The sequence below is a fragment of the Numenius arquata genome, chromosome 8 (genome assembly GCF_964106895.1).
Source record: "Numenius arquata chromosome 8, bNumArq3.hap1.1, whole genome shotgun sequence".
NCBI lineage: Eukaryota > Metazoa > Chordata > Aves > Charadriiformes > Scolopacidae > Numenius > Numenius arquata.
The window spans coordinates 24,703,709-24,721,776 of NC_133583.1; the positions used below are offsets into that span (position 1 = coordinate 24,703,709).

The following is an 18,068-nucleotide window of genomic DNA, read 5'->3' on the forward strand; positions in this document are numbered from 1 at the left end:
GTATTAATAAAAACAGAAATGGCCGAAACAAGCCATTTGGTGGTGCCTCGCCCTGCTAGGGGGAAGGTGTCCCCTGGAGACATTCGGTGGTGACAGGCCCTCGGGGCTGGGAAAGACTGCTGCCCTTGCACGGGGGAGCGGAGCAGGGACTCTGCTGAAGAGGGGGGGGGGGGGGGGGGGGGGAGATGCAAGAAAGCGGCCAGCGGACCCCCCTGAGCTGCCTCCCTGTGGGGCTGCAGCGCCCACCGCAAAATGGTGGCGCAGCCCCCCCGCGGGGCGCTCGAGGGGGCGCCTCCAGCCCCTCCGCAAAACGGCGTCCTCGGGCGGGCCGGGCGCTCCCCGCCGAGCCTGGCACCGAGCCCAAGCCGCCGGCGCTTCCGCCGTCCCACGTGCTTTCCCGGCAAAGCCGCTTCGTTCCCCGGGCGGGTTCGCTCTGCCGGGCGGCCGCGGGGGGGCGGTCCTGAGCTGCCGCCGCCGCCGTTACGGGAGCGCGGCGGGACGGAGCCGGGCAGCGAGGTGAGTGCCCGCGGGTGGGTCGCCCCGAGCGGGGAGAATCGGGCGAGGCTGCCCCGTCCTCCCTTCCACCTCCTCCCCGCCTGGGGCGAAGGTATGGTCCCTATGCTCCCAGGGGAGCCCCCTATGCTCCCCTGGGCAGGGGCATCCCATTAGATGTGGGGGGGGGGGGCGGGGGTGTGGCTGCGCCCCTTGGCTGCACCGTGTTCGAGGCTGAGGTGAGAAGCGTCGCCGCCGGTGACTTTTCCTCCCGGTGCTGGGGGGCTGCAGCACCCGAAGGCTGTGGCGTTTACAAGCCAGAGCGGCGTACGGGAGGCCGTCGGGGATGGGATTGGGGATTTTTAGGTACAGAACTGTGAGTTTGGCTGTAAAGGGGTTGCGTTGGTAGTGCTATGGCGGCTCCTGGCCTGGTGGAGAGACCCGTGGGAGCTGTGGTGGGGTCAGCCTGGCGGGGAAGATGGCAAAAATGGGGCAGAACTGGCAAAATGGGGCAGAACATGGTGGTAGGTGCTGCCTGTCGCCTCCCCAGCTTCTCCTCACCACCCCGTCCCTCCAGCCGCCCCCGGTTCTCCCCGAGCTCCGTCATCCCCTGCGCCATGCTTGAGGCAAGACCACCAGAGCGAGTGTTTCTATCACAAGCCTTTCTATCAGGACCTCATTATTATTTTTTTTTTTTTTCCTTGATAAACTAATTTTGAAAGAGCACTGTGGGTCACCTTGCCTTGTCTAGGACTTGGCTGCAGGCTGCCTCTGCTTTTCCAACTTAGCTTCTCTGGCATCTAGAAGAATATTAGTAGTATCTCATTGTTTGTTGCACCCTCTCTGCTGGATCTGGAGATCTCTGCACGCAGTTCTAACTAGAAACCTGGGATTTTTTTTCCTCAAATCATTCCCATTTACTACATTCTTACTTAAACCTTGTCCTCATTCCAACGAAAAGGCAAGTTGCGTTTTTTTCCTCTTAGATGTAGTGGAAATGGTAAATAAATATTTCCCCATGTGCCAGAGCAATCAGATACGCATATAAATAAAACCATTCCCATTGTAAGAGCCTTAACCACAACCAAGTCAGAGTTTACTCCAGCGCGGGTGTTTGCCCCCGAGTCCTCTTTCTTTGGGCCACCCTCCAGAAGCTTTATGGAAGTTATTGTCTAGCTATAGATTTTAGAATAGGGTAATGCTCTTCTGCTGTTCTGATGGAGTTTTCTTTTGATCATCACACTGTTTTTACCACAATCGAGTTGCAGTTGGGGAATTCCTAGCTGTTTTTACTTTCATTTTGCTCTGGCTTTTGCTCCTCAGGTCCCAAGAGGCAGCGAAGGGCTGTGTGCCCCAGGAGAGCGGAGGGTCAGCAAGTGAAGAAATCCAGGCAGCGGACGTTGTCCCCCAGCTCCTTTGTTCTGTGACCCCCACTTTGGTTTTGGTGCTGCTGCTCAGTTTCTGGGCTTGTGGTGAGTAGCACGTGCAAGGTTTGCAACAGGGAGCTTCACATTCGGTTTTATTTTTCGTGACTGGCAGTGGCGTGAGTGCCAAGTTGGGGAGAGGAGGTGTAATTTTGCAATGTTTTATTGTGGTGCTTCTGCATTTGAAAGATGAGGGCAAGGCTCAAGGCTCAGAAGTTTTCTGGCTCATCTTGGGAGGTTTTCATGCTTCATTTTGAGCTCAGAGATGTTTTACTGTAGGTTGCTGCCCATCGTTTCTGACGTATTGAGCAGAGCAGTAGTAGTACAGGAGTTGTGCAGCATCACCTGAGCTTTCATCTGACTTTTCAGTGTTGTTTTGTTCCTGAATACGAGTCTTTCATTAATTCCTATGAGTCTAGTTTTTGCCTGAATGGCTTTCAGTCTTCATTGGCATTAAGGTCTGATTTATTATGTTTTTTTCTAATTAATTTAATACAATCTCATTAAGTAGGCAGTTCTTGGTCACAAGGGGAATAAAGTCAGGGCATTGCTGTCTACAGGTTTCTGTTTTTTGGCTGGAGAAATATAAAATTAAAGTCCCTAAAGGTTAACTGATCAGGCTACTGGGAAAGGAAGTTTGTTTTGCAGGAAGCCTTGTTATTTTGCAGTTTCTTCAAATATTAGTGTTTAAATGTTTTCTTTTAAGCTTTCTGGTTAATTGAAACATAATTTAATTTTTTTAATGCACATCTTACTATTAGCATTCTTTATTTGTATAATTGATAACATAAAATGAATTTAATAATAAAACATTTTGATTGAAAACTTTCAGAGTCCTTTCCAGTGAGATGCAGAGTTTCAGATTTTTGGCATCATGGAAACAGCCTGAGGAGAAAACTGAGCCTGGTTAAGCCTAAATTTCATTTCACTGGGGACTTTTTTGTTGTTTTTGTTAGAATAGTGGATGAGAGGCATTAGAGAATTTTTACAAACTGGGAGTTCTACCCACATTTTGACGGATCCCAGAGCTGCCTCACTTTTTATATAATGCATCCTGAAAGCTTGAACCTGGGTAGGGCCTTTCTTGCAGCGATGCTGTGTTGTAACAGTACGTGGTGAGCCGCATAATAACCAGCTTGTGGCCTGGTGAGTCAGAGGTTGGTAAAGGAGCATATAGTATCACCAGCTTTGCTCTTCTCAGGTGTCTGCTTGGCTTTCGGAGCACAGAAGCAGGAGAGACTTGATGAGGGCCTCCCCATGCAGTCCTCTGCTGCAGCACTCTGTCAGGTTTTGTCCCTTTGGCTCCATCTCGGAACATCCGAGGCTGGCTGAAGAGGCAGTACCAGACAGGACTGGATGATGGGAGAAGGGGGATCCTCTTAAGCACGAGCAGAACAAACTTCTTGAGCAGTTTTACCTCCAGTGCGCCAACCTGGTGCCTGCTTTTTGTTGTGTCTTCAGCTCCTGGGTGTGTGCCATGCCCTGCAGCGATGTGGGGAGGCGATGTTATCTCTGTGCGCTGTGCCCCATGGAGCGCCATGGCTCTACTCCAATATGAGCAGAACTTTCCGATGCATTAGGAGTTGTCTGTGCGTGGATGAGAAGGTCTTGACTCTTTCTATCACAGTGCCCTTCTGTCTTCCACTTCTGTTTTGAGTTCTTTCCAGTTCTATATGGGATCTCCCACTTTCCTCCTTGGCCAGGTCAAGAAGGTGGCAAAAATAAAAAGCCTGAAGGCCTGTGGCTCACTTTGCTGTAGACACCTGAAGGGTCAGTGCGTAGGAGAGCATGCCTGGGGAGTGAGGGCTGGGCTAAAGAGGGTGGGCTCTGCAGCACAACCCCCTCATCCCTCCACCCTGGTAGTGGTGGGGTAGCTGCTGCTGTTGGGTTGGGGAATAGCAGGAACTGGGGAATGGCACTGTGTGCACCAGCCTTGTTAGGGGATGAAACGGTTCTGCCCAACAGGATGCTTACACTCAACAGCGTTACCGGCTTTTTGCTGAGCTAGGTTGGTCACTGTCCCCTCCCCACCCCACATAAACTCAGGTGTTACAGCAGCTGTGGGAATGTGTCCCACAGCACAGAACGATAGATTCGTTATGGTTGGAAGGGACCTTTAAGATAGTCAAGTCAAACCATTAACCCAGCACTGCCAAGTTACCACTAACCCATGTCCCTCAGCACCACGTCTGCCTGGCTTTTAAATACCTCCAGGGATGGTGACTCCACCACTTGTCTGGGCAACCTGTTCCAGTGTTTGACAATGCTTTTGGTGAAGAAAATTTTCCTAATATCCATCCTAAACCTCTCCTGGCGCAACTTGAGGTTGTTTCTTCTTGTCCTGTTGCCTGTTCCTTAGAAGAAGAGACCGACCCCCCCTGGCTACACCCTCCTTTCAGGGGGTTGTAGAGAGCGAGAAGGTCTCCCCTCAGCCTCCTTTTCTCCAGGCTGAACACCTTCAGCTCCCTCAGCTGCTCCTCATGAGACTTGTTCTCCAGACCCCTCACCAGCTCCGTCGCCCTTCTCTGGACACGCTCCAGCACCTCAGTGTCCTTTTTATTGTGAGGGGCCCAAAACTGGACACAGCACTTGAGGTGGAGCATCAGTCTCAGGCCTGAAAGGACTGTCCCCTCTTGATGCAAGACAGGTAGTTGGTGGAGGGGTGGAGCATGGAGGCTGCTCCCTGTGGTTTCTGTTTCTCAGCCTTTCTGCAAATATGGTGATGGTAGTTATAGCTGGAGCTGGCTTTCAACATCAGTGTTAGCAGCTGTCTGCTGGGGACAGCACAGTGGCACAGTCCTGATGCTGCTGTAGCTGGACTGGGGTCCTGCCAGAAACAGTTCCCTTTGCCATCTCTGCTGAGAGGCAGGGGGCTGCACTGGCACTGCTGGTGTTCTCAGCCCCATGAAACTTTTGCGAGAGCTGTGTAACCTCAGAGGGTCAGCTTTTCACAATTTTTCCGGTGTGACTGACAGCCTGCCTTGAGCAAGCTGCTGCTGCTTCTGCATCACCTTCCACGGAGGGGCTAAGAGCAGCAGGTTGGCATAAAAGACCAGCTCAGATCAAGTCAGGCTGTTACACCAGGAAAGCTGTGATTCCCTTGAAGCCTGTCTTCACTTGCATCTTGGGACACAAGACTCAGTCCCGCGTTTTCATCACGCTGGTAGTGGATCCTCAAATGTCCAAAATTTGTGGTTGCTGCTGGTTTGAGCTGAGATTGCTGCCTAGAGGTGAAAAGCTCCACAGCTGGCCCCAGGATCAAAGACAGACCTTCTAGATCTGGGACCGGTGTAATTGCCTGTGCTCTTCCATGTCTACATCCTGCCCTGTTGTTGTTATCCCTAGGCATCTGCACTGAGGGAGGCGACTGCATTTGGGCTTGCAGCATGCGTTGGGATGTCACCGTGTGCTGAAACGCTGCCACTAGCAGATCAGTTCTTTGTCAGGGGATGGAGCAGAAGCCACCTTTGCATTTGACGGCTGAGAGAAGGCTGATCACACAACAATGCAGGTAGGAGACCGTTATGTGCATGGCTTTGCTGTGGAAAGAAAGTGGAAGTGGAGGGTGACATTGTCACCAAAGCAAGGGTGTGCTTGTGTGACATTGTCACCAAAGGAGGGTGACATTGTCATCAAAGAGTTGTTCATCCCCACAAAACGAGCCACAAGAGCAGCTGCCCAAGCCCTTTGTGCAGGAAAATACCTTGGTCTTGGAGTCCCATGCCTTCCCAGAGGTCCTGCTCCATGTGAAGGCTGCCTGAGGTGTTATGTTTGGCTGATCACCACTGCAGCGATGCAGACATCCACAGAGCTTTTCCCTGGCTGGTGCCAGAGGGACTGACTCCTGTGGTTGCTCCCGTCCCTTGCAGTTCCACTGCATTAGGCGGACGAGCCCTGTGGTCCTTGCACCACGTCACGGCTGGGCCGGGATTTGCCATGGTGAGAGTAAGGCAGATAAGAAATGCTGGGTTGGACCAAGACCTGTGCTGGCTGCTTGATGGCAGGGCTGTGGGGGTGAACATCTCTTGCTCCTGTACCCATTGCTACCCTTTCTGGTTTCATCCCTCCAGCCTCCGTTTCAGAGTGATGATCTAGACCTGGAAGCAGCCATAGCAAACACCCGCCCCCGGCTAGTGGAGTTCCTCAGTCACTCTCCTGACTGGCTGCTCACAACTTCCCAGTGCTTCCTCCCAGCAGTGGCCCTGAACAGCCTGGATGGTATCACCGACCACAGAGAAAAAGTTTCAGTGCTTCTTGAACTGCTGGAGAAGGCTGGCCCTGCCACCTGGAACCAGTTTGCACAGTACCTCTGTATGGAGTGTGACCTCCCCCTGGATCTGGAGATACCGCTCATGAGCTCTGCGGGAGAAGGTAATGGCCATTGGGTGAGCTTTCTCTGGCTGTCTCCAAACAGCCAGAGCCTTGTCCCCCCTCCCCCCGGCCAACAGACCACTCTGGGCAGTTACACCACCAGTGTCACTCTTGTGTAGTCAGTGCCTCACCAGGGAGAGGTGGCAGTCCTCTCCGAGGTGTCCAGGCAGCTACAAGCCACTTATTTTAAGAAATGATCTGACCTTCCTTCTGGTTCACCCAGTCTGTCTTTCACCGTAATCTCTGGAATAAGATCAGTCCCTCCAAAAATAGTTATTGCTACCAAACAGCAATAGTTCACATTTTCAGATGTGCTTTTTCACGAGTTGCACTGTGCCTTGGTGGTGTTGATGGGGACTTTCTTGCTCCTTCAATAAGACTTGGCCTGATTGAGGGTGGAGAGTTCTGTGGACTGTGTGGGAACCTGTGTGGTCATATCATCTGGATTCCTGAATTGGAAGTGTCCCCAAGGGCAAAGTCATTTTGCCTAGAGAAAAAATAGTGCTCTTGAGACGTTAATTAAGTCTATTTGAAATGTGGAGGAAAAGATGTGCTGTGTTGTAGGGATTCCTGGTTGCTTTTGTGAGAGTGGAGACCATCACGATAGTTGTGAGAGAAAACGTGGATGCAGTAGTAGCTCAGGAGTTTCTCAATGGCAATGATTTCCTTAATCAGAAAATTTAGTGTCAGTCCATGTTTCTTGGTGAGAAAGTTTATTTTGCCAAGTTTTCTCTTCCAGATTTCTTGAAGGAAGGTTTTGAAACTGCTGAAATTTGTTCTGGTATTTTTTTCTTGGAAGCACAACTTTTGGCTTAGAAATGTAAGTGGAGGTAAAAAAAAATTAGACATAAAAAGCCAAAACCAGTAATAATTGTGCACAGCCCCCCTCCCATAAAGCTGTGATGAAATTTTTTGATAGATTTATTTGAAAAAGAAAAAAAATACTACCTTTTTGTTCAGTGCTATATTTTTTTCCTGATGCAGAAAGGCAAGAAATACAGAAGACTGAAAATATTCAGACCACAGGAAAACATCAGCAGTTGGAGGCAGTGGCTTTAGAGAAAACCATGTGAGCCATAAAGAGTGCGGTCACCAGACCGTGTGTTACGCTGTAGACTATACACACAGCGTGCAAGCACACTCTTCTGTGAAAGCCTGTGGCGCCAGCTGAGCTGTGCCTCTCCCTTATGGGGTTACTTTATCTGGCTATTAATTCTTTTCTGTTAACAGTCTTATACGATGAGCTCTTCTCAGTGGTACTGTCTTTCACATCCTGCTTGCAGTAACTTGTTTGTTGCATCAGTCGGACAGACTGTGGCCTTTGGTAGCCAACTGCCGCAGCGGTTACTTCTGCAGAGATTAAACAGGGGAACACCAGAGAAGCAGCAGGGAACAATGGGGCTTTCCCTCAGGACTGAAGCCAAAACAGATGTCTGCCTTTTAATGCTGCGGCGTATCGTAAAAGAAGACATCTCTTCAGGTTTTGGAGTTGGCTTATGCTTGTTTAACTGGAGTATTAACAATTCAGCATCATTGGTCCTTCTGAGGATTAATTGGTTTTGGCTTTGCTCTAGGGTGGCTTTTGGTTAAGCCTGACACTGTGTGATTGCAGGGGCTGTCCCAAGGGCATGGGCAGGACTTGGTGATTCGGAGGAGGACAACATGGGACCACGCTTTGGAGTAGCAAAGCAGTCTTAGGTTAGGCAAGACTAACCGTTAGATTGGCTTAGCTGAAGTGACTCTAGGGGAAAGAGTTTATGTCTCCGTGGGGAGCACTGGGAGAGCTGATGCGGGCTAAAACCAACCTCAGGGGCAGCCCAAGCAGTGGAGAAATACTGGGATCGAGTCTTCCAGGAGCAGAACTGGCTTGCTTTGCTTTACGTGGCACACAGGGCAAGAGTTGGGATATTTGAGCTGTTGAACAGGTTTTGTGTGAGGCCACGGCGTTGCACGTGTGCCCGTTTGGAGCCTTGTTCTTTTTTGCTTTGTGCTGGTGCTGGAGCTAGAAATACCAGAGTCCTGGGCAGTGCTCCCAGCTGGGAAAAGCTGGAAATGACACTGAGAGGAATTAATCTAGGAAGGCGTCCCATCTGATTTTGGAGAGTGATGCTCAGGCATGAGTTTATCTGAACAGAAGAGTCCTGGTGGTGTGCGGACTCCTGTTTGGCCTGAGCAGGATCTCCCTTGGAAGCTCTGAGAGTGTTTTCTGTGGGGCTGGCTGTGCTAGGTGAGGTTTTGTGGCAGCTTGAGCTCTGCGGTGAGTCAAAAAAAGCCCTTAACTGGGCTGCTAACTGACTCTGCCAACGGTTTAATCACAGAAACACCTCCTTTGCAAGAACAGGGAAGAGTAGAGCTTCCCTTTTTGGCTGCGGTGTGGTTTTAGATAAGCCAAAGCCGCCCACACTCTAAGCTTGTATAATAAAGAAAAGTTGTTTCACTCCTCCCTTGAAAGCAGAGTTTAACTGAATTTTAGAGCAATCTGAAAGGAAAAGACCTGATGGGGAGCCTGAAACCTGGCTGTTTGGCTTCAGCCCTTAACTGAGTCTTGGTTTGTACCACTCTGTGTGTTGTGAGCTGCTGCCTGCGACTTTGGCCAGCAGCACCCCAGATTTCAGGAGCAGGGCGCTCGCAGTAACTGTATTTCTTTTCCAATCCAACTCCTCTAGGTAACTTAAGCCAGAAACAAGGATCATGCACAGATATGAGCGCCTGGTCATCTGTGCCGAAAGGTAAGGCTGGAACAGACCCCGGGGAGCTCTGCTCTTGGAGTTTATCTTCTCTGCCTTGGGCTGGGCAGGGCTACAAATGTCCCACATATTGGCCACAGCGCTGGCAGGGTGTGGGGAAGTCACTGCAACTTTGGGTCTGATTTTTCTGTCCTTGGTGCTTTCCAGATGAAACTTTCTCTTTTGTTTTCTCTCCTTGAATTTCCGAAAAGCCTTGTTGGCCTTGACTCTGCTAAGGAACTTACTCATTTTAGTTTCTCTAGCCAAGGGAATCTCCCACCGACACTGCAAAATTCCCACTTTTTGTCCTTTTACCGTGTTTGGCTCATTGGTAAGTGGAGGAAGTTGGTGTGGCTTTTAAAGGAAGAGCAGACAGGCTATTTGGGAGTTGATCCAGCAGAAACCATTTTAGAAGTGTCAGAATTGGAGCTTAAAAGATTGGGTAGTAGTAGTTCTAGGGCTTTCTTCAGAGGTGAGTTTGGGACTGAGACCTTCCTACTCAGTGCAGATCATGAAATGATTTCAAGACTCCTCCTCTTCCTCCAGCACTTTGCAGCAGCGTCTGTCACCCAAATGTCCATCAGCAGCCATTGGTGCAATGCTGAAAATGCTGAAGGTACATGCCACCACTGAGCGATGTCCCTGGGCCTCATGTACCCAGCTGCTGGAAAAACTGGGAGCTGCTAAATTCTGAATTGTCTTCTTAGTCACCAGGAATTTAGCTTCCAGAAAAAGAAAAACACCAGCCCAGGTCCTCCCCATGTGAAGAGCCTCACAGAGAATGTGATTCTATAGCATCCAGCTTTGTGAGAGGATAAATGGTGGAGGTAGTGCCAAAAGGAACCCAGATTATCACAGAAAGCTGCCATCGGTTTGCTGTGTCCTTCTGAAATGTGTGCTGGGGGAAATTGGAGCAGCAGGGAATGAAGCCTTGTGTCTGCAGGCTGTGGCATAGAGGAGTCCTTGAGCCGGGACCCTGGCAGGGCAGAGAGCAACATGCAGGCCTTGTGTCCTGTAGAGATGCTTCATGTTGGTGGCAAGGAGTGGGTTTGGTGCTGGATTGACCATTGGTGAAAAGCAGATGATGTGAAGGAAAAACTGCTTTTTATTTTTTTCTTGCTGTGTGAATCTGGGGACTGGCTAAGGCTCATACAGCAGCAGGACATTCTCGCAGAGCTGGCTCTGCTTATTGAGGTTTGCCAGTTCCCTCAGTACTTTATAAATTGTGTGTTTGCATTCCCTGGTCATGGCCAGACAGAAGCAGGCTTTTAGCACCATGCTCCCTGCCTTGCCCATCTCTGCTGGTGTTACCTGTTTTAAATTGTAGCTCCCAGCCTACACTTTGCAGTTCCAGCTGTTCGTATGGTCACAGAGGCACTTTGACCTCTGCTTATCACTCAGAGACTGCTTCTTGGTCACGGCACTGCAAATACTGTATCTCATGTGTCACATGCAGTTTTCAGATCTTGAAAACAAACGTGACCTTTCTGTTCTGCAGACGCTGCTGCTGTGCCGCCCAAGGGAGTAGGAGGTAGATCTCATCAGTTGCTAGTGGAAAAGACAATTGAAAATAGTGCTGGAACTTACTTGGACCAGTTAAGAAAGACGCATGCTTCTCTCAGCTCTGCCCATTCTCTCCATCTTAGAGTGCACCGTAAATGGACAGGGAATTAATGAACAATCCTGGGAATCTGTGGGCTGTGCGTTCCCCAGAAATAGCTGTTCCCTGTCCTGTTCCCCAGGGTAATAGAGCAGTTCCTGTGTTCGAAGCAGGGCAGATGGATCGCCCAGCCTACAAAAGTGAGGTGGTTGTGATCAGTCTTGGGAAACGCAGGGCAGGTTGTCACAGCAGCGTGTGTATCTCCTTCACACAGTGCTTCCTGGAGGATGACCTGGCAGCTGGCTTCACTCAAGGAAACTTTCTGTGGAGCTGAGATATGTCTTGCTCCTGCTTTCTTTCAGGTCCATCACATGGGCTTATCCTGCTTTGGGTGAACTTAAATCCTGAGGAGGAGTGGAGAACAATTGAAATAACTTGGGCTGTGGATTTTGCTGCAGTGTGTAGCTGGATATGTGGTACTGCTGTTTGCTTTATCTCTGTCTCAAGTCTGCCAGGCTTCTTTCATATGCAGAACCACTTCCTCCATGCCCTACGTAACTTGCAGTGCTTGTGGTGTAAGTCTATGATTAGGCTGTCTGTATCCCTTAATGCTCTCTCTACTTCTGTATGCTCCTCCAAACCCAGAAGTGCACATGCTGCATTTTTCTGCCTTCCAGCAGCTGTGCTGCCAGTAGGGTAGTTTCCTAAGATGCTTTTTGGCAGGCTGTTATGACAGTTTTTCGGTAAGGTTCTGCCACTACTGACTTAGCAGCGTGCTTCTTAGCAAATGAGGGGATTGAGCAAAAGGGTCTGAGCATCATTTGCTAAACCTAACACTTCTCTTGCAAAACATGCTTTTTAAAATTAATGTAATTTCCTGCAAAGATTTTCAAAGCCAGGCTTCCACCAGCAGCTTGTACCTCACTGTTCCAGATGTCCCAGCTGCCGTTGGCTGAGAACGGTAAGATTTGGCTATTAACAGCTCTGTGAAGCACAAAGTCATGTTCCAGTATTAGATAAATGTTGAGTCCTTGTAGCTGATCATGTGCCCCAGGGAGGAGGAAGGACCTGCTTGATTTCTCTGCAAAAACACTCAAGTGGATAGAACAGGGAAGGAGTAGATCACACTGTGGTAGGCAAGATTGATGTTACCCGTTAGGAAAATCTACATAAATAAACTGAAGTGTTGGAATGAATCGCCTGGAGAAGTTCAGGGAACTCCATTACTGAAGGTCTTTAAACCAGCGCAGACCCCTGGGTCACTCCTGAGAGCTGTAGCATATTTGCAGTGGGACAAGAGGATGGGTTAGCCTCATGAGGACCAGCCCAAGTTGTCTTTCTTTGTCTCTCCGATTTTGCCTCTTCAGCTCCCCAAATGCTTTGCTGGAGAGTCTTGCCCAGCTCTAATAAGCTGCCATTCGGAATGCTCTTTTGACATGTTTCTGTCTTTTCACTTTTCAGGGTTTGCTCGGCGTCGCCATCGCAGTGGCTCTGTGAGTGATAAGGACATTAAACAGCCACGACTAGGTATGCAGAGGTTCCAGAAGCAGGGTGGTATGCTTTCCTCTGAGGAAGGACCTGCTTAACTTCTTTGCAGAAACACCCAGGAAATCAACCTCCTGCATCGAGGGAAACTTGTTTAGTAGCTGCATAAACTTTTAATGCAACAGGTTATAAAATATACAGACAATAGGACCTGGCAAATAGTGAGAAACATAATTTCCATTTCAGAGATATTTTAAATCTACCTGAGGAGAAGGCATGCAGATGGCATAGGCTGAGGACTCCCTTAAAGTGTGATATGCTGGTAAAGCATTCAGCTGTAGATCATCCCTGCATTTGTTTGTTTGCTTTTTTAACCAAATCAGGAGACATACTGACAATTTAAAACCCACTAAAGGCTCCACAGTTTCTTCAGCAGATTAAAAACTTCTATGATTTCAACTTGCCCTAAAGTAGAGAAGTAACTGAAGAGAAGAGCAATGACAAAGCTGCGGCAGAGTAATTCCAGTAAAGACTGGGTAACCTGAGCAGACCTGTGGGCTGTCTTAACACCGGTGTCCACATCCTTTCCTTCATCATCTGCCCTTCTTTACCCTTTTCTACCTCTGCTTTTCCTCTGCAGTCCCCACAGTCCAGCGCTGCCCAGTGTCTGGTGGGGGCGCTGGGCTGGAGCCAGTTTTTGACTGAAAGTTTGCATACAGGATAGTTCTCGAGGAGGTGCTCCCAGGAGATCAGATTTAATCCACTGACAGAACTCAGCAAACTCAGCAGCAGTGACGGTAGGGTTTTTCAGAAGGTGCTGAGTGCCCTTAATGGCCACCACTATTCTCTCTTCAAGAAAGAGGTGCTTCTGAGATCAGGGATCTCAAATTCTCAAAGCAAAAGATATATCTGTTCCAAGGTGGAGATAACTAAGCAAGGGTGGGACGTGACCAGTGTGGGTGAACAGGGAATTATATACGTGATACACCAATACCTAATTCTTATCTTAAAGAGATAATAAGATTTAGTTTTTATATAAGGCTGTTTCACCTTTTCACTGATTTTTCTTCTTCTTTGGCCCCTGTACAAAAATTATTAAATTTTTATTAAATATAAAAAAAAGAATTATGGGTTAGTTTCATGTATTCAGAAATTGTCATCTTTGCTCTGTGGAGCAGCCTCTCATCAGGGCTGTGTTTCTCTGTGGAGAAGTGCTAGTATTTTGGATCTGAAACAGTTCAGAACTAACTTTTTCACCCTCATACTCACTCTGTTGTCTTATCTCTCAGATTCACCTGAAAAGTACCGGCATCTCTTCATCAATTATATGCACCAGAGATATGGAAGCAGTAGAAGAGCAGAAGCAGCAGCACAGGAACAAACACAGCCGCTGGCTTTCAACCAGGGCTTCGTTAACCTGGTTATTCGGCAGAGCAAATCCTCCCGCTTAAAGGAGAAAACAGAGAAGCCCCGAGAAGATGTGGCAAGTGCTCCCGAACCAGAAGAATGTGCAGATACAGCCGTGAAAGTGTCAGATCTGTTCCGTAGTGTGGTCCCGTCGGGCACGACAAAGGTGATCTTTTTGTTTGGTAAACCAGGTACAGGCAAGACCATGCTAATGCGCAGGATTTGTCAGAAATGGGCAGAAGGTGTTCTACCTCAGTTTCTCTTCACTTTCCTGTTTGAGTTTCGGCAGCTGAATTTATTAAAAAGAAAATTGACTCTGAAGGAGCTTTTATTTGACCTGTTCCTTCAGCCAGAAGACAGCCCTGATGCAGTGTTCCAGTACCTCCTGGAAAATGCCTGGCGTACGCTAATCATCTTTGATGGGCTGGATGAGTTTGCAGCTAACATGGACAGGTCATCCTCTCCTAAGGGAGGCCCAGCTCTTACCTCCCCCCTCTCCATATCTGAGCTCTTTGCAGAACTCTGTCATGGGAAGCTCCTACCTGGTTGCACAGTGTTGGTCACCAGCCGACCTAAGAGACTACCTGACTTCTTATTAAACACAGTAGATCTACTAGCAGAAATTTGGGGATTTGACCACCAGAAGGTTGAGGAATATGTTGGCCACTATTTTCATCAGCATTCATTCAAAGAACAAGCCATTGCTCACTTGAAGAACAACCCCAAACTCCTCAGCATGTGCCTCATCCCTGCTCTGTGTTACATTGTGTGCATCTGTTTGGAGTATTTGCTCCTTAAACATCAGATGAGTGTGGAGCTACCTCAGACTATGACGCAGTTTTATATCAAAATGCTTCTCATCTTCATAAACAAACAGCAGGGAGAGTGTGCAGGGGGCGAGGAGACTCAGCTGAACTGTAACAAGGCGGCCATTTTGGGTCTGTGTGATCTTGCACTGAAAGGCCTGGAAGATAAGAAGCTTGTATTTTATGTCGGTGATATTCCAGAGCATGTGAAGGAATTTGCTTCCCTACATGGACTGCTGACTGTCTTTGAGGTGAAGACGAGTGGCACTCGCCCGGAGGCTGGCTATGCCTTTGTGCACTTGAGCTTGCAGGAGTTTTTTGCAGCTCTGTGTCTCATGGTGAGCAAGAGGGTGGACAAGAACTACCTGAAGAAGAAGTTCTCTTTGAAGTCAAAGTGGACTTTAAAGAATGAAGCAAAAACCGAGTTCATGGAGAGTTTCCACATCTTTCTCTCCGGCTTGTCATCGAAAGAGTGCAGGACCTTTCTCATGCTGCTTGCTGAACAAGGTGAAGCTTGGGTGCAGGACAAGCAGGACACAATCCTGCAGTCTCTCAAGAAACTGGCAGCCACTCATCTGACAGGGCCTAAGGTCATTGAGCTCTGCCACTGCACGTTTGAAACACAAGACCTCGAGGTAGCCCAGCACATCGGGAGCCTGCTGAATTTCAAGTACGAGTTTAAAAATTTTAGACTGACACCTCTGGACATGTCGGCTGTGGTTTTTGTCATAAACTCGGGCCAGGATTTGACTCATTTGGATTTTGCAGGATGTCTCCTGGACATTGACTGTTTGGAGGTTCTGGCTGGCTGTAAAAATGTAGAGCACTTGAGGTAAACACACTGAGTGGTGTGAGCTGATGAGTGGAGAGAAGAGCTAAGGGGCTGGAAGGGCAATTTCTAATCTGAACAGCATAACTTTGATACCGAAGAAATTTACGAAATAATGAGTTTATGAGTGATTGAAGGATATTAAGATTATAAATCCATTCTGGCTGGGTTTTTTTTGTTTGTTTCTTGCTGTGTTTCTGTCCAAAGAGGTGGTGGAGTCTCCTTCTCTGGAGACATTCAAAACCCGCCTGGACGTGTTCCTGTGGGACCTGCTCTGGGTGGACCTGCTCTGGCAGGGGGGTTGGACTAGATGATCTCCAGAGGTCCCTTCCAACCCCATGTGATTCTGTGATTCTGTAAAACAATAGAACAACAGAGTAGTTAGTCTAGTAGATAAGAGAGAAAATGATAGGTATTTCTTGGCCCTACAAAGGCAGGGTAAATCCTTCAAAGAAATGAGAAAATTGTGATCTAAATGAAATTGCCATAAGCCAGATGAACAGGAGGTGACAACTTCACTCTGAGGCGCTCTCTCTCATTGCTTTACTATAATGCCGGAAGGACATTTCAAGGAGAATCTCTTGGGTCCTGCTGTGGGATGGGTCTCATTCTGTATTTCTATGAATGACTGGGAGGAATATGTGTAGAGTTTGCTGGTGTGGAGAAGATGGGGAGCAGCCAGGGTAAGAATTGACTTCACCTGAAGGGAATGGTGGTGTCTGCTGTGAAGCAGAGGAGCTTTAAGAGAGATGTGAAAACAGCTATTTCTGGATATTGATACTGTAAAAAGGACAGTACTTGATTGTTCTCTGCCTCTGTTAAGACAAATAGGAATACCATTTAATTTACTGTTAGAAAAGCTTTCTGATGATGCATCCTAATGCTGAGTTGCTAATGCAGGTACAGGGCAGTGCACAGAGTCCTCTGCTGTCAAAGAGCAGATTGGGCAGATGCCCAAGGATGTTCAGGCTGTTCCTTTGCATTAGGAGAATGGAACAGGGGGTTTTTGAGGGCTCTCCCTCGGCTCATACCCACTCAAGTCCATGCCTGCTTTCAGTTACAGTCCGCAGGATAGAAGGCTCTGAGTACTCTCTTGGAAGGGCAGCAAAGGGCAGTGGGACCCCAAGCACTTCAGCCGCATGTTGCTTGTGCAGAACCTGTCTAAAGAGGAAGCATCGCCTCAGGCGTGTTCCTGATGACCATGGGCCACATCTGTCCTGCCACCACACCTCTGCAGCTTGTTTCTGACTCCTTCTGGTTTAGGGGAAGGTGGCAGGGGCACTTGGAGCAACAGGGCCATAGATGGGTTTCTGCTCTCATGGCCCTCAGGTGTGCTGTGGGAGACAGGCAACCTAGGGGGTTTTGTACCAGTCCATCCCATAACAGGTACATCTTGCAACTGATTCAAAGGAGAGCTTGTGTGCCTGAAAGCTTACCTGTTGGTCTGTTTTTTCCAACACCACCAGCTCCTGCTATAAAAGAGGTACTTTCCCTACAAACCTTGTGTCTTTTATGTTTTGGACAACTCTGGCTACTCTGCCACCCTAATTTAAAGTATTTGGCCTGAAATGAACCCTCTCGTAACTTAGCAGCTCATCACATGGGAGCCATTAGACGCTCTCCTTTTGTGTGAGCTTGGATTGCCCCTGTGTGACCTGTCCCTGTCTCATGAGTGGGTCTCCAGTGTCCCATCTCTGGTCGGACACGCACTAGGGCTGACTCTTCACCTGTGACAGCACTTAGACAGGGTGCCACTGTACCAAAAAGCAGAAGCCATCTCTTGAGGTATTTGCAGTTGATGTGCAAGTTTAATGTTTTGGGGCTTTTTTAAAGCAGATGTTGGAAAAGATAAAGATGCGGCAAAAAAGAGCATGATGTTAAGAGCAGGCTGTTAAGAAAGAGATTCAATGCTTTTTTTTTTTTTAAAATCATGTATTAACCTGCTCTGTGGACTAGCTTATTTTGGGTTTTGCTGTATTGATGTTTTTTTCCCTTTTCTTCATGTTTTAGCTTTCGTAGCAGGAGATGTGGTGATGGCTTTGCTGCTGCTCTTTCAAAGACTTTACAAGGAATGGGGAGCCTGAAGAAATTAGAGTAAGTCTTTGCTTGCAAGCTCAGAGCCTTCACTCTTTCTGTCTGTCCTCTGTTTCTGTCTTGCAGTTTAATTACATCTGCTCACTCAAGGGTGATCTGCTCTGTGCAGCACTGTATAGGGAATAACAGAGCAGCACAGATACACGCGGCTCTTGCTTTATGCTGGTATCGAGAGGAGTATTGCATTGCCCTGGTTAAAAAGGAGTATAAAGTTGGTTGCAGGTGACAGAGTCAGGCCACCTCCTCTCTGCGCTGGGTGTGCGGTGCAGGCACACATCTGAGACAGGCTTGCCATGTGCTGCACAGGGTGTTGGTCCTCCGTCTGCTTGGTTTGAATGATTCTTTTTCCAGGTTGACAGGTGGGAGCATCACAGCTAGGGGGATGACTAACTTGGTCCAGGCTTCATCACAGTGCCTCCAGCTTGAGGAAATAAAGTGAGTGTGTTATGGCAATGACTCTCAAATCAGCTGCTCATTCCTTGGAGGCCAGAAGTATTAATGAGAATGAATCCGTGTGCAGCTTGCAGGACAATCAGATACGGGATCTGGAGGTGAAGAGGGTGCTGGACCTGTTTTCCAGAATGGAAAAGCTGAAGAAAATAGAGTAAGTAAAAATGGCTTAAACCTATTAAAAATGGCAGCCACTCTGAAGCCAAGCATAGCATCAGAAAGAGTTTAAATCCTAAGCAGAGCAGGGTTGCTGGACGTCACTGTAAGGGGTGACACTTGCGCTTGGAGATGCCAGTGGGGGACATGTGGGCACTGAACTGGGGCACAGGCATTTAAGTGCATAGAGGGCTGTGCTGGAGACTTGGCTCGGTTTGAGACAGAACT

The 18,068-nt window shown here is 48.5% G+C and overlaps 1 protein-coding gene across 1 annotated transcript in view; it reads left to right on the plus strand.

The window, feature by feature from the left end:
- The first annotated feature begins 252 nt into the window (after positions 1 to 252).
- The window catches only part of NLRC5 (NLR family CARD domain containing 5), a 50,799-nt gene continuing 32,983 nt past the window's right edge, over positions 253 to 18,068 (plus strand). The window contains exons 1-8 of the mRNA XM_074151736.1: positions 253 to 516; positions 5,987 to 6,287; positions 8,954 to 9,016; positions 12,075 to 12,140; positions 13,388 to 15,143; positions 17,151 to 17,234; positions 17,586 to 17,669; positions 17,755 to 17,838. Of these exons, the coding sequence (XP_074007837.1) occupies positions 253 to 516; positions 5,987 to 6,287; positions 8,954 to 9,016; positions 12,075 to 12,140; positions 13,388 to 15,143; positions 17,151 to 17,234; positions 17,586 to 17,669; positions 17,755 to 17,838 (2,702 nt within the window). The remainder of the gene's footprint in view (positions 517 to 5,986; positions 6,288 to 8,953; positions 9,017 to 12,074; positions 12,141 to 13,387; positions 15,144 to 17,150; positions 17,235 to 17,585; positions 17,670 to 17,754; positions 17,839 to 18,068) is intronic.